Source organism: Callospermophilus lateralis, chromosome 15 (assembly GCF_048772815.1).
Source record: "Callospermophilus lateralis isolate mCalLat2 chromosome 15, mCalLat2.hap1, whole genome shotgun sequence".
Lineage (NCBI taxonomy): Eukaryota > Metazoa > Chordata > Mammalia > Rodentia > Sciuridae > Callospermophilus > Callospermophilus lateralis.
This window is the reverse complement of record NC_135319.1, coordinates 25,070,616-25,085,310: the sequence shown is the minus strand read 5'-3', so window position 1 is coordinate 25,085,310 and position 14,695 is coordinate 25,070,616. Positions and strand designations below refer to the sequence as shown.

The 14,695-nt window shown below is 38.3% G+C and overlaps 1 protein-coding gene across 1 annotated transcript in view; it reads left to right on the top strand.

Annotated features, from left to right (window-relative positions):
• Positions 1-9,111: 9,111 nt before the first annotated feature.
• Positions 9,112-14,695, top strand: part of Asah2 (N-acylsphingosine amidohydrolase 2) — a 57,334-nt gene continuing 51,750 nt past the window's right edge. The window contains exons 1-3 of the mRNA XM_076834988.1: positions 9,112-9,238; positions 11,550-11,728; positions 13,229-13,381. Coding sequence (XP_076691103.1) covers positions 9,112-9,238; positions 11,550-11,728; positions 13,229-13,381 — 459 coding nt within the window. The remainder of the gene's footprint in view (positions 9,239-11,549; positions 11,729-13,228; positions 13,382-14,695) is intronic.

Here is a 14,695-nt window from a genome sequence, read left to right as displayed (position 1 = left end):
GTCACCCTGTCCCTGAAATGATGATAAATGCAGCTGTAGCCTGCTTTCTCCCAATCTCCCTTTTTAATCTTGTATGGCAAACCGGTCAAATTTGTCAGTGCCAAATGAAATAATTTTTTATCTATGGTTCTGGAAAAAGATAAATCATCAGAGAATAATTTCCAAATACTCTGACAAAGCCCTGCGCTGTTTATCTAAAAGTGGAGAAATAGGGAGGTTTCGCAATTCCAATTTTATCTAGATTTAAAACCCTTTGGATGAGTTGAAAATAGCAAAAGACATTACTCTCCCAAGGCAGAGCTTATCAAACTCTGATAGGGAGATCTTTGGAACCAAGCATAAGGAACACGCCAAGAAAATATAATTGCAGTATAGGATTTTTAATACTGTTGGGTATTTACCTTCAGCCTTGTTAATATAACTAATTGGCATCTCATTATAGAATTAGCAAAGAACTTTAAAGACCTTTATTATCTATTGGATCTTTTAACAAAGACAAATCTCTGGCTAGCCCCTGTTTTACTAATAAGGAAAATAAAAATCAGAGGGACTAAGGAAATAAATTCCAATCTTCAGATTCAAATCCCAATCTTCCCATACCCTAAGGGTCTCTCCTTATCATTTTACTTTGCAAAACAGTGTAGTTTGCTCTGATAACTGAAAAACATAGAAAGATTGTCAGCATCTGCTTGTATCCTTTGCTGGGCTTTGTGAGCTTCCTGGGAGAGGAAGATCAGTGTGCTCCATCAGGCTCCATGTTCTTCCGTGCCCTGGTGCTGTGGTTGGAGCTGGGACTGCTTTCAGGGACTTGGGCTCCTCAGTTCACTGTGGCACATTCCTATTTACAATCTTAGCATATTATAGGCACATAAGGCTTAAATAAGAAACATACGCTCCAGCTTGACACAAAAGGGACCTATCTTTTGCTTGTGGGTTGAGATCACAGTTAAACTGAGACAAATTAAAAGGTGAACTTATAGTTAGCTGGTAATGGAACTGCTAAGGAATTCGAAAAGATCTTTCCATTCTCTGCAAAATCCATTAGATGATAATGTACTACTATTCCAGCTTATGTACTCAAAACTATTTTTTTTTCTTGGACCCAATGAAAAATCTATTACACCATACTGATCATCATTTTTTACTTTAAAAATGTTTCCAGAAACAATTATATAGAGTCCAATGCTTAGAATGCATTCATTTTCTAAAGTGAGGTCCAAAGCTTACTTTTGTGAGATTTAGTATAGACAGGTTCTCAGTTAAAAATAACAGAATCCATTCCATGGAACTGGGGGGGCAGGAAATAATTTAGTAAGAGAGAGAACTCTCCGAATCATTGGGAATGCCAAAGTCAGGACTGAGGCTGAGCTCCCAGGAACAGCTCCCTATTTTAAATTGCAGAACTGAGCAGCTCAGGCATAGCTGCCTCCATCAGTATGGAGTAAGGAAGCCGAATGCAGTGTCCAGAAGCAGACAGCAGGGAGTTGGCAGAAAACTATGCTGCCAAGATCCAAGCCAATGAGATGGCTGTCCCATGCCCTGCCTTTCTCTCCAAGTGCTTCAGTTCTGATTTGAAGACTCATGCGGTACATCCGGAAGGCAGAACCTAAACCATGTCAGGAAGTCTAGCCCACCTTCTGCACACTAGGATTCAAAATGTGTGTGGCGTAAAGCACTGTATGGTATTAGCCATAGTGCTTTTAACCTGTGTCTCTTCAGTTAAGCAGCACATTATTCCTTATCTATTTGTCTTTTCATCTGTTCTAACCATTTGTCCATTCACCCATCCATTCATCCATTCACTCTCCCACCTTCTATCCAACCCTTGCAGTTTTTATATTGTTTCTTTTCTAAAAATCTGTTTTAGAATGCATCTCTGAACAATAAAAATCTCTTTAAAGAGTATCATCACAATACCATTATTGTGCTCACATTTTTAACAATAATCCCTTAATACTGTCAAATATCTAGACAGTATTAAAATTTCCCCAATTGCCTCACAACTTAAAACAAAATGCTACTTTTGAATTGGGTTCCAAATAATGTTGGTTTGGGGCTTACAACACACAGTTGGTTGATATGTCTCTTAAGTCTCTTTTAATCTATTCTCCCCTTCCCTCCCCTCTCCTTTCCCTTTCACAACACATTCTTGTTCTTGCTGTTCTCCTCTCTCATAGCTCCACTACTTTCTTCTGCTCCAGCTCCTCCTCCTTTCTCTTCCTTTCCACTTCCAATTTATTAACGAAATTGGATCATTTATCTTAGGGAGTTTCCTCATCTTCATTTGGCTTACCATGTCACCATATTGTCCTCTGACATGGTCAGTTGTTCTTGTACATTTCCTACACACAGGAACTTATATGTAGAGGCTGATCTGATCCAAGTTTAGCTTCCTGGTAAGAATTCTTGAGAGGTAAGGTTTTGTACTTTATTCAAACACTTTACCTCCTTCTCAAGTCTGTCATTCCTTCCTCATTTATAGCTGGAACACTTTGGTAGTTAAGAAACTGTCCCTCAACAATGGTTTGGCTTTCCAAAAGTACATTTTTTTACAGGAAAAGCTGAGTACATTCTTGATTTCTCTTCTTTTCTTTTTTGGTACCAGGAACTGAACTCAGGGATACTTAACCACTGAACCACATCCCCAGACATATTTTTATTTTTTATTTTAAAAGGGGTCTCACTAAATTGCTTAGGGTCTCAGTAATTTGCTGGGGCTGGCCTTGAATTTGTGATCCTCCTACTTCCTGAGCTACTGGGATTACAGGTGTGTGCCACTGCACCCAGCTATATTCTTGATTTCTTAATTTCCATCCCTTCTTGCTTTTTCTCTACCAATTTTCAGAATTGGTAGAAATGTTTTAAACAGCAAGTTACTTTTGGAAGAACAAGTTCTAGGGGTTTATATCACAGTAAAGGGATGATAGCTCACAATAGTCTATTATATATTTTATAAGTAACTAGAAGACAGGAGCTTTGAGGCTCCAAATACAAACTAATGATAAGGAGATGGAAATATTTATTATTCTGATTTCATTTGTGTACACTGTATACATGAATTGAAATAACACATTGTGTATCATAAGTATATACAATTATCATATGTTAGTCAAACATCTAAAAAATACTTAAGGAGATAGAAATCTTAACTACTCTGATTAGACCATTACACATTGTACATATATTTTGTATTATCACTGAGTATGTCATAAATGTGTACAGTTAATATGTACAACTAATAATAATAAAAGATATCATTATGATATCATGGATTTAAACATATCTAATTTCTTCAACTCATTGCAAATATTTCTTTATACAGATACTCTATTTAATCAGTCTTCTGTTGTTGGAAATATCTTTAGTTCTTTAAACAGTTCTAATTGTCCTAAAGATTTCCGGTATAACAAAATATTCCAGATTCAGTTCATGTAATTCCTGTTCTAGATTCCCAAACCAGCTATTTCTCCAAGGATCTCTGGTTCTTTGATCAAGAAATGATATTTAGAGATGACAATCTGGATGCTATATGAAATAGTGTTTACTAGAAGTAATTCAATTTTCAATATTAGAAGACTTAAAAATTGAAAGGATGTGAACATTAATGTGGAGTATATGAAATTAACATCATGTTTAAGACTCCAATTTGCTAGGCATAAAAAGAATACTAAGAAAATTTGTGATGCTCGTGATTATTATTGTCTAGGAGTTAAGGTTTTGGAGAAATATTCTTCTAGCTTGAATGCAGATTTTCCCCAGTTGCCTTTCCTTTGTATTAGATAGTTCCTTCCTCCGTGTTAGGGTGTTAAGAGACCAAGAACATAGCTTGTTTCATCCTATCTAATGAGGAGTGGACATGTGGACTTTCATATCCCCAGAGGCTGGGTGCCATGACTGGGTCAAGGTGATATACAGATAATGAGACTTTGGTGAAGGGTAATAAGTCTTGTCTAGGAGTCTGTCTATTTAGACTCATATCCTAGAATAAACATGCCTGATTCATGCTCATTTTTAACTGTTTTGTTCTATAGACTCCTTGATCTTTCTGTCTTCCTCATCTGTAAAATGGGTAGACCCTGTGTACATGAATGAATGTGTTGAGGCAGATGGTAGAGAAAGACGGTTAACTTATCTTTGCTAACAAGGTTAAAGTGAGAGTCACTCAGATAGAAATAAAATATATGCACAAATTAAAATATTTACAGTGACTGCATCTTCATCTCAATCCAGGGTGTGGGAGCTTGTTCCTGGCTATGGGAGCCAGGTATTTTGATGGTCACTATGAGTTCTCTGGGCCCAGCATCTTCCTCCTCTGTTATAGTTGAAATCTCCTTGATTCTTACTCCTTTATTGATCAGGTAGGGATCTTGAAATATTGTCTAGAGAAGTTTATGTTATGCCATTATCATCTACCAAACCCTGGTCAAAATGATCTTATCTGACTTGATTGTTGGTCACTAAGTAGGACTCTGTGAGTGGGCCACAGCATGGCTCCTTTTAATGAAGAGGAGGGGGGCTGAAGGGGCCTGGAAGAGACCCTGGGGCCAGTCTGGAGATCTTCCACTGCAATGGAGATGGACAGGAGAAGGAAATCCAATGGCAGGTCGTCAGGGCTATCTGTTATTTTTATCTAACATCTATTCCACCTCGATGAGATTTTTTTGTTTTTGTTTTTGAGAACTACCTTTCGCTTTTTGAGCATAGTCTTGTTTAGATTTCCATCTAAGGCTGGCCTCATGGCATACGCCTGTAGTCTCAGTGGCTCAGGAGGATTTTGAGTTTAAAGCCAGCCTCAGCAAAAGTGAGGCACTAAACAACTCAGTGTCTGTCTCTAAATAAAACACAAAATGGTAGGGCTGGGGCTGTAGCTCAGTGGTCGAGTGCCCCTGAGTTCAATCCCCAGTCCCCCACCCCTCCAAAAAAATATATATATATTTCCATTTAAGTGTCTCCACGAAAGAAAGGGTCAGTATATGATCTGAGCTAGGCTAGTCAGATGTTATCTTTCAGGAATTAAACCCTGAGGGGAGCAAACGAGACCCAACTAGCTGGAAAGCCTCCATCTCAGTGGTGGAGATTCAGAGAGATGGTCACAGAGCTCCTGTTCTCTACCACTGTAGAGCTGCCTGACTCTTGCCCTTACTGAGTCCACTCTTCAGCTTTTCTTGCTGCCTTCAGGTGAATGCCCTTGTCTCTCCCCTTCTCGGCACTCACCTTATGATGGCTTGATTTGTTTTCTGTAGTTTGTAACCCAAAATCCTAGCATAAATGCACTAATAAAAAAACAAACAAACCTTGTTTACTACCATGATTTAGACTGTTCCCTTCTGCAGGAGCAGATATCTCAGGTACATGACTAAATGACCTGTCTGAAGGCACTTATACCTCAGATATTTCCTTTGGAACTCTGGAGGCCAGGCTATTTTTCTTTTAACTTTGCAAAGAATTAAGTGGCCTACCAGCTAATTCCTGAACAATGTGGACTTAAGGGGGAAAATCCTCAAACTAAACCCAAACAAACAAAATTGGATGGTGGTGTTACCTATTTCTTGTTCTCTATGTCTCGTGGGCCATTGTTTAACTTCATGTTGCTTTATAGAACACATTCTCCTTTGTGGAAAACACTAAGGTGCAAAAAGATGAAAACAAAGCCACCATAATCACCAGATAATTGCTTTATAATATTTTGCTATGCTTTCTTATATATGTGTGGTCTTTACGAGCACAATTCACAAAAATGGGATCATACTGTAAATTTAACTAAATATTATGTATTTTATTTCATTAAATTTTTTGAGTATAATTTTACCAGCTGCATACTATTCTAATCCTTTTATTTATTATTTGTATTCTTAGTTAATACTTTGGATTTTCTTTAGAAGCATCTAAAATTAAGATCACTTTTCTCTTTTTGAAATTGGTGTAAATATTGTCATATATTTATAGGTAAATATACCCATAATTCATGCTAATGTCCAATATTCACAACCATTCCTTCTGATTGATGGTTGACTGTTCAGTGGTAAATAGAACAGGTGCCGTCTTTTTATGGTTGGATTGTGGTTGCAGGAATACTGAAGAACTTGTCACACTAGAAGAGTTGTATAAAGGTCAAAATGACCTTAGCAACAGGACCTTCTGTAAACTCTACCTCCAATAACAGGCTGTCCTGGGAGAATTTGCCTACGAGCATTTATTTTTATCAATTTATGTTAATCTGGTCCTTGTACTAAGTCCACAAGGTATGCTAATGAGCGCTTTACGCTCCTGCTCTTCACAGATGAACAACCTTCCTCAGCAGGTTTCGAAAAGTGTTTGGGACATCTAAGCCCAGCAACCTACAAGGGGAAGGGGAACAAGATTCTGAGTGGTCATTTGATCTACTAAGATGCAAACACTCTTTTGAGTAGTAAAATCAGGTAAGAATGATTGCTTTCATCCTGGAGAGGGAGGGGAAAAAGAATCATGAATTGTCTAATTGTTTTAGAGATGTTGAAAAAATCCCAAAGTTTTTATCTCATTTTCATAACTTTGAGAACCCATTGTGCCAAATTGTTACTTCTTACTGTCATCTTCTAGAAAACAGGGAAAAGGGATTGGCATGTCTGGTCTCAAGACAGGCATTAGTAAAATTTCCCTTTCAGTGATCAGAACTGTCCCACACATTTTTGCAAACCCTGTCTTCTATCAAAGCATTTCTTCACAGATTCCTTAAGATGGTTTAGAAGAATCCATCATCAGTCAGAGTGACTGTAGAACCTAAAAACCTGTAGAATTTAATGAGAAGAAATACAATATGGTGGCTAGAAACTGGGTTCTGAAGCCTGATTGCAGAGTTGAAAAAAAAAAAATCTCATTTCTGCCACTTCTTGGGTTGAGACCTTGGGAAATTCTTCTCCTAATACTGAGCCTCAGTTTCTGACTCTACAAATAGGGGTATGATGACAATGTTGGTACCTATCTCATAGAATTTCTATAAAAATAAGATCATATGTACCAGGGATACTTTTTCTGATCTTGGGGTATAGTAAGTGTTCAGAATGGTAGCATTCATTATTAGGTTTCAAAACAGAGAACACCGTACTCCTCCCTGTCTTTAAAGGAAGTTTATAGGAAGCTAGTGCTGAACACCTGTTAGAGAGCCATATGAGAACTTCAGAACCCATTTTCTTAACCCATGCTTGAAGAAACCTGAGCAGTGATATGAGACTCCCAGGACTGGTCCTCAAAAGGAGCAATTTGTGACTAAGATGCTGACATCCCATGCATTGAGAAATGGCAAGAAATTAATGCATTCAATGTGGCCCATACAACCTTTGGTTTCAATTTGAGTAAGATTTATTATGCCTAGTTCATGTTCAAGGCTTTGTTTTTTTCTTTTCTTTTTTTTTTAAAGAGAAGTTATTATTTATTCTAAAAATTTATTTCTAATTTCTCAGGACACAGAACAGCCAAACAATTTTTAAAGGAATAAAGATGATTTCACTACCTAATTTCAAAATTTATTTACCACTACTTCAATTAAAAAGCTCTGGAATAGGCAATAAAGACAAATGTATATGGTAGTGGGTCCAGAAATAGGTATCCATGTATATGGTCAATTGATTTTTTTTTAGTGAAGTTCCCAAGATATTAATATGATAGAACAATTTTTAAAAAGAAAGAAAAAAGCAAATTAAAACAAAAAATCTTAACCCTTATTGTATGCCTTTTTTTTTTTTTTTTTAAATCACTTTAAATGAACCACAGGCTATGAGCCTTCTATAAGCCAAGATGACTGACAACACACAGATTGTTTATGTTAAGTATAGTCATGTGATAAGAGCCTGTGTACCAGAGGTGCTACATAACACATTAACACATCACACACACACACACACACACACACACACACACATTCACACATACACACACACACATACGTGTGCGCGCGTTTTGTTTGGCCATTTTTGCTCTGTTGAACTGATTACCACTGCTGACCTTCTATATAAGACAACAATGGCACTTGATTTTGCATTTGAATTTTCGCCTTTTAGTTGGACTTGAATGACCTGTCTACCTCATGTGTTTCACCACTCTGTTTAGCTGCCAGAATCACTGCCAACACATTAACATTCTTGTTAAACCACTTTAACTGACTTTACCACCATCTTTAGGGAAATTAACATTTGAGTGAGCACTATTTATTTCTCATTGATGATTAAAATCTGAATTTGAACATTAAGGCAGATGCCCCATCTGCCTTCAGAATGCAAATATACCTTGAGGAGCTGAGCCCATGATTACGTCTTAAATGGTTCCAGATTACATAATGGTTTCCATTTATTCTGTATCCTATACAGGTTCAGCAGGCTAGAGAGTGCATGTCCCAGCTGCAGGGACACCAGCTACTGCTGTATTTTATGAACTACTTTAAAAGAAAATGTGAAATTTCAGATTTATAAATGTAAGCTCTATCTTTACAGATAAACTATAAATGCATTTTTTTTCTTGCCATCTCACTCAAATTGAAACCAAACATTGTCTGGGCTACACTGAATGCATTAATTTCTTGTCATTTCTCAATACATGGGTTGGCAGTATCTTAGCCACAAATTGCTCCTTTTAAGGACCAGTCCTGGGAGTCTCATATCACTACTCAGGTTTCTTCAAGCATGGGTTAAGAAAAATGGGTTCTGAAGTTCCCACCTGGCACTCTAATAGACCTTTAGCACTAGCTTCCTGTAAACTCCCTTTAAAGACAGGGAGGAGTATGGTGGTCTCTGTTTTATCAACCTAATGATAAATACTCAGAAGAAGTATCCCTTGTACTCGTAATCTTTTTATAGAAATTCTGTGAGATAGGTACCAACAATGGAATGCAAATAGATTGTGTTGTGAAGCATTTGGATAACACATCTAAGCTTTTCAAAAACACTATTGTAATTGGTCTTGTCTGTTGTGGTCTGGGATATGGAAGCCGTGGTAAATACGCTCTGTTTGCCACAGTCAAGATGAAAGCTAAGATGTTTTAGCCTTGAGAAGCTCAATGCGTATGAATTTTCACCCATGATTCTGTCTTTTTATTTCTCTCCATGTTTCTTCTCCCATTTCTGCTTTGCCTCAAGAGAAATGGCCAAGCGTACTTTCTCCACATTGGAGACATTCCTGATTTTTCTCCTTGTAATGATGACTGCCATCACAGTGGCCCTTCTCAGCCTCTTGTTCATTACCAGTGGGACCATCGAAAACCACAAAGGCAAGTGTCATGGGTCCTCTTAGATGCTCTTCCTAGGTCTTAATTACTGGGGGATACCAAGGTGAGAAATTGTATCTGCTGATAGTTCAATGTGTGCTTCAGGGAGATGGGATGGTCCTTTCCTTTACATTAATTATTCTTTCTACATTGATAGCAGTTTTTATCAAATTTACCTTTGTCCCTAAAGATCCAGTTAAGAGACACGTGCACATATTTGCCTTTAGCTTTGCCATTAATCTATGCCCAGTTCAAGATTCTTCAAAGCCTGGTAATGTCAGCTTTTACCCCAAGCTTCTAATCTTTCTGTCTCCTTGTAGGTAGCATCTGTTTTCTCCTGGAGACAAAACAAATGAAACAAAAAGAAAGAAAGACCCCTGAATGTCAGTCTGTGAAAAGCCTTAGAAAAGGGAGTCTTCAATTCAAATCCTACAGGCCAATCAAATTCTTCCACCAGGTTTGAGTGGAGAGACAGAACAGAGCGGGGGCAGGTTCAATTCTGATGAAGGGGATCCACAGCTTGTTGTGCTTTTTGTCATGATACGACATGGTCTCAGATCTCCTGAGTTTTCAAGAAAAGCTGGAAATTGAGATTTTTTTTTTTTTTTTTTTTTTTTTTTTTTTTTTTACGTGTCTCTGGTTTTTTGTGTGTATTTGATATTGGAAACAAATTGAGTTTTTGAAAACTATATAAAACTATATAGGCTACATTTATAAGCAATCTTAGCACTGTGTTCCATCCAGGTTTTGGTGGAGTCTCTGCTTCCATGTTTGGTAACATGCCTGTTAGGCGACAGAGAGTGTGGGGAAGAGTGACCAAAGTAAAGAGAGGTCTGTCGCCAGGCAGAATGGAAAAGCAGATGGGTGGTTCACTTCCACTTTCCTTTTTTGTGGCCTCTTCTCTTTTCTAGAGTATTCTCTATCATGTCCTGTTGCTTTGAGTTCCCTGTGGATTCAGAAAAACAGGTATCCTCTATTATAGCAGTGGCCAGAGTGGGGTCTTGCTCTGCTAGAAATGAGAGGATCCTTGGGATTTATTTAAAACCATAGATTCTAACTCCACCTAGGATTTGGCCACAAGAGCATCTGATTCTGAGTTTGAGAATCTAAATTGGACATGGGATCTACCGCATGTTCACTGTGAAATCTTGGTGAAGTCACTGCTCTGAGTTTCAGTTTTCTTATCTGTAAACCTGAAGAGGTTGGACTTGGTGATCTATGACTGTTTTTGGTTCAAAAATTCTGGAATCCCAAAAGATGTCAGCTATAAATCTCTAGCCCAAGAACCTTCTGACCACTAATACTTTGTGACACCAATATTTGCCACCTTGGCTATTCCTTGGCTATTGTCTGGGGGTTGAAACAAAAAAAGAAAATGTATATAAAAATGTCTAAATATGTGAGGAAGACCAAAGCTATCTACCAACCATTGCTGTAAATTTTAAGAATGTAATAATACTGTTGTTGTTCCAAACAACCGTAGGAAGAGGATACTATTATTGTCTACATTATGTAGTTGAGAAAATCGAAATGAAATAAGTTAAGCAAGGTGTTGCATTAGTAATAGGTAGAGTCAGGTTTCAAAACCAGGCAGTTAGTTTTTGATCTAACTAATCTCTGTGTCATTCTGCTCCTTTGATAATTCATATGTGTTTGTCTATTAGAAATACATGCATGCATGCATTAATATGGTATATTAATGCATGTGGATAAATAGATATGAACATAATTACAAAAAGGTGGAACTGTGTCAACAAGCATACAGGATCTGGGCTTTGAAAGGCCAAGGAGGACCAGGGCAGGGTAGAGACATCTGGGTGGCATCCTGGAGGAGCTGAGCTAGAACTAGGTATGATGGAAATGGATCTGTTCTGAAGCAAGTGATGGAGACCAGTTGGCAGAGGGGAAAGGAGTGAGAGGTCTGAATGGAGAGAATGGAAGAAAAAAATCCCCAGGGGTTGGATTTAACGAATCATGTGAGAGGAGCCTGGTTCCTGTTTTGTTTAGCTGGAACATAAAAGCAGGGACAGTGAGGGCAGCAGACAACTGTGACAAGGAAAAGCTCATGATGAGAAGCTGAAGGACATTTCAGAGAGGCTCTATTTGTTAGTCTGAAGCATTTCCAACCCCCACCCCCCAAAAGTGCTGCTTAGAATTATTATTTCTATTTCTTCTGTCTTTTTCTCATGATGTATCTTATGTATAAAAAATTAACAAAGATTTTTCCTTGGGTACTGAACTTATGTATTCTAATGGATACAGACAAAAAAAAGTGGACTGAAATGTTGTTTTTCAAATATCTTATCTATTTTAGATTCAGGAAACCATGGTTTTCCTACCACCCAAACCTCTCCAGTTACGCAGGACACCATAGCCACCCAAGCCTCTCCAGTTACTTGCACCCCAGAGCCGCCTCTATTTCAGAACTTCAGTGGCTACCATGTTGGTATTGGGCGAGCTGACTGCACAGGACAAGTAGCGGATATCAATTTGGTAGGTTAATGATGGGCTTTTTAGGGAGGCTGTGAAACAAGTAATTTTATTATTTTGCATTCTACGTTCATTGTTATCTTCTTCTAATCTTCCTATTGACTTTGGTATTGTTTTTTTCAATATTTATTTTTTAGTTGTAGTTGGACACTATACCTTTATTTCACTTATTTATTTTTATGTGGTGCTGAGGATCGAACCCAGGGTCTTGCACGTGCGAGGCGAGCACTCTACCACTGAGCCACGACCCCACCCCCTTTGGTATTGTTTAGCATTGGAAATATGATCCTGTAAGGAAGAAATTTTTGTTCAGTCACAAGTCCTTTGTAAAGTCAATTATCAGTTCTATGAGGTAACTGTGGGCTCAGAGCTATCTAATTTAATAATTTTGTCAAAAGAAGCCAAAATATCTCTGAATTGAAGACTTGAGGCTTTCAATCTCTCACTCGAAAAACATAGGCAACTGTAGTTGGAACTGTAAACTTAGTATGAGCTAACACCATGTAAGCCAAATAAAATACTTCTATAGGTCAGGAGGGACCTATTGACTGATAGCATGCAACTTCTTGGCTATGGTGGTGAAAGTACCTATTTATGGTTTTTATTTTTTGTATTTCTGAAATAATTTATTCTCCTATGTTGTGCCTAAGAAACCAGAACATGAATGTCCGATGGGATTTGCTTCCTGTTACCAAGTAATTTTTATATTCTAATAATTATTCCCAGCTGTCTCTTCTAAAAAGTGACTTGGAATGGGAACCCTAAGTGAACACTCTAATGAGAGATAAAGTTAATGGTAGAAGGGGCATTCTGAAGGTATGGGTGTAGTCTTTATAGGTGGGTTTTATGAATAGTGACAAAAGGAGCTTGGGATAGATGCCTGTGATCTGACTTGGCTTTGCTTAGGGAGAGATAACATGGTAAAAGCCAGGGTGAAGTACCTCCAGTAAAGATAACTTAATCATAAAGATACCATTATCTTCAGAGGAAAAAAAAGATCACACACCAAACAACGATTGTGAGACAGGCAGGCTCCAATCTTCAGGATGTTCCTGAACAATGTCGGGTAGAGGTACAGAAAATATTTCCTTCTTTAGTACCTTAAGCAGACAGACGAAAAACTTTCATTTTCAAGAACAGAATGGCTATCAAAGGGTTTCCAGTGTAGAAATGGAATTCCTGAGCCACACCAGCTCTTTCCTTGACATACACCAGTGAATGTTTTCTGCCTGTCTGATTAATACATTGCCTTTACATTTGAGCAGAAGATTAAAGTCACTATTATGATTTTGGCTTTATTATTTAACATTTTTTAAAATTATTTGGCTTTATTATTAACATAAATTATTCTTGAAAACACATTAGTTATCTCACTCAGAGCTATGGGTTCATGTGGTTTTTATTTTTTGTCTTTCTGAAAGAATTTATTCTCCTATGCTTGTACCTTCTTTCCATTAGTAGGTGAGTGGGCTAGCCTGGCTCTCATTCTCCCTTTCTCTTTAGATGGGCTATGGCAAATCTGGCCAGAACGCTCGGGGCATCCTCACAAGGCTGTACAGTCGTGCATTCATCATGGCGGAATCCACTGGGCCAAACCGACGAATAGTGTTTGTCAGCGTTGACATAGGCATGATATCCCAGAGACTCAGGCTGGAGGTAGGTCATTGAAGGCCAAATGAAATGATGTGATTTAAAGGAAGTCTGGGTGAACAAAACATGATGGCCTAAGCACTCCTGGTTTCTCACAGTGAGCCTCTACCATCAACAGAAGCTCTCATCCAGCAGACAATCGTACAAGAATGAGCCCCATTATTGAGTCTAAGTAATTTTGATCAAAACTCACTCTCAGTTCTGCAGATGTCTTGTCATTATAAATGTTAATATCTTTTGAAAGCTTATTATATTCCAGGTGACCTTAACATATATTATTTCACTAGATCATTCCTCGTTAGAAGGTTGAGAGCATCAGTTCATCACTCATCTCTCAAGTTCTCAGACAATTGAGAAGAGATGCAAGGAGTCAAATGAGAATTAAAAGGCAACATTGAAATGAGGTTAGCTATGAGTTGGTAACTGTAGAAACTGGGTGATAGGCACAGGGGGTTCATTATATTATTCTGGTCATTTTTGTATGAGTTTGAAAATTTATATGACAAACATTATAAAAGAATATAACATCAGCTCTATTAATCTTTAAACTGTATTGTAGAATATGGCAGACTTTTCTGTGATTTTTTTTCCTCCCCAATTTAGACCTTGTTACCTGCCTGTGGGGATAACTGAGCTTAGCAAAAAGATACATGGTATCCAGGGCTGCCTGAAACATATAAGGATTAGAGAAAGAAAAGGAGAGGGAGGAGTAGAGAAGGAGAGAGGAAGATAGGGAAGGAAGGAAAAACGGGGCAGAATAAAATGATGGATATTAGAGATCCAGTTCTATCTCTTGAAGCAAACTTTTAAGCTTTTGACCCAGTGAAGTTTTTTTTTCATAAGATCAGGTCACAATGAGTGTATGCTCTGTTCAGGTCTGTTCACATAGTCATGAATGTGAGAAAGAGGAGAGGCTGGAGCCCTGGCCAGAACAATGACTGTAAGTGTCATTCATGCAGTGCCATGTTCTGTGAGTCTCCCCTGTGCTGCTCTGACTGTGTGAAGAGGCCAGCCAAGGGGTGGTGAGATGGTCTAAAGGCACTGTTCCAATATCTCCCTCCCTGGGGTGTAGGGTGGGAGCCTCTCCCATCTCTGGAAACAGGAGGGGGCACTGAGTGTTTTCCTCCCTCCTACATTTAACAACAGAACTCAGAGGTGGCTTTGCTGTTGTCCCCATATCATGGATAAGGCAACTGAGTCTCAAAGAAGGTAAGTAACTTTCCAAAATTCAGACAGTTAGCAAATGGGGGATCTGGGTTCTGAACACATGTGCGCCTCATCCCAGAGCCCATGTCTCCCAAACCCACCTGAGAAGTTACC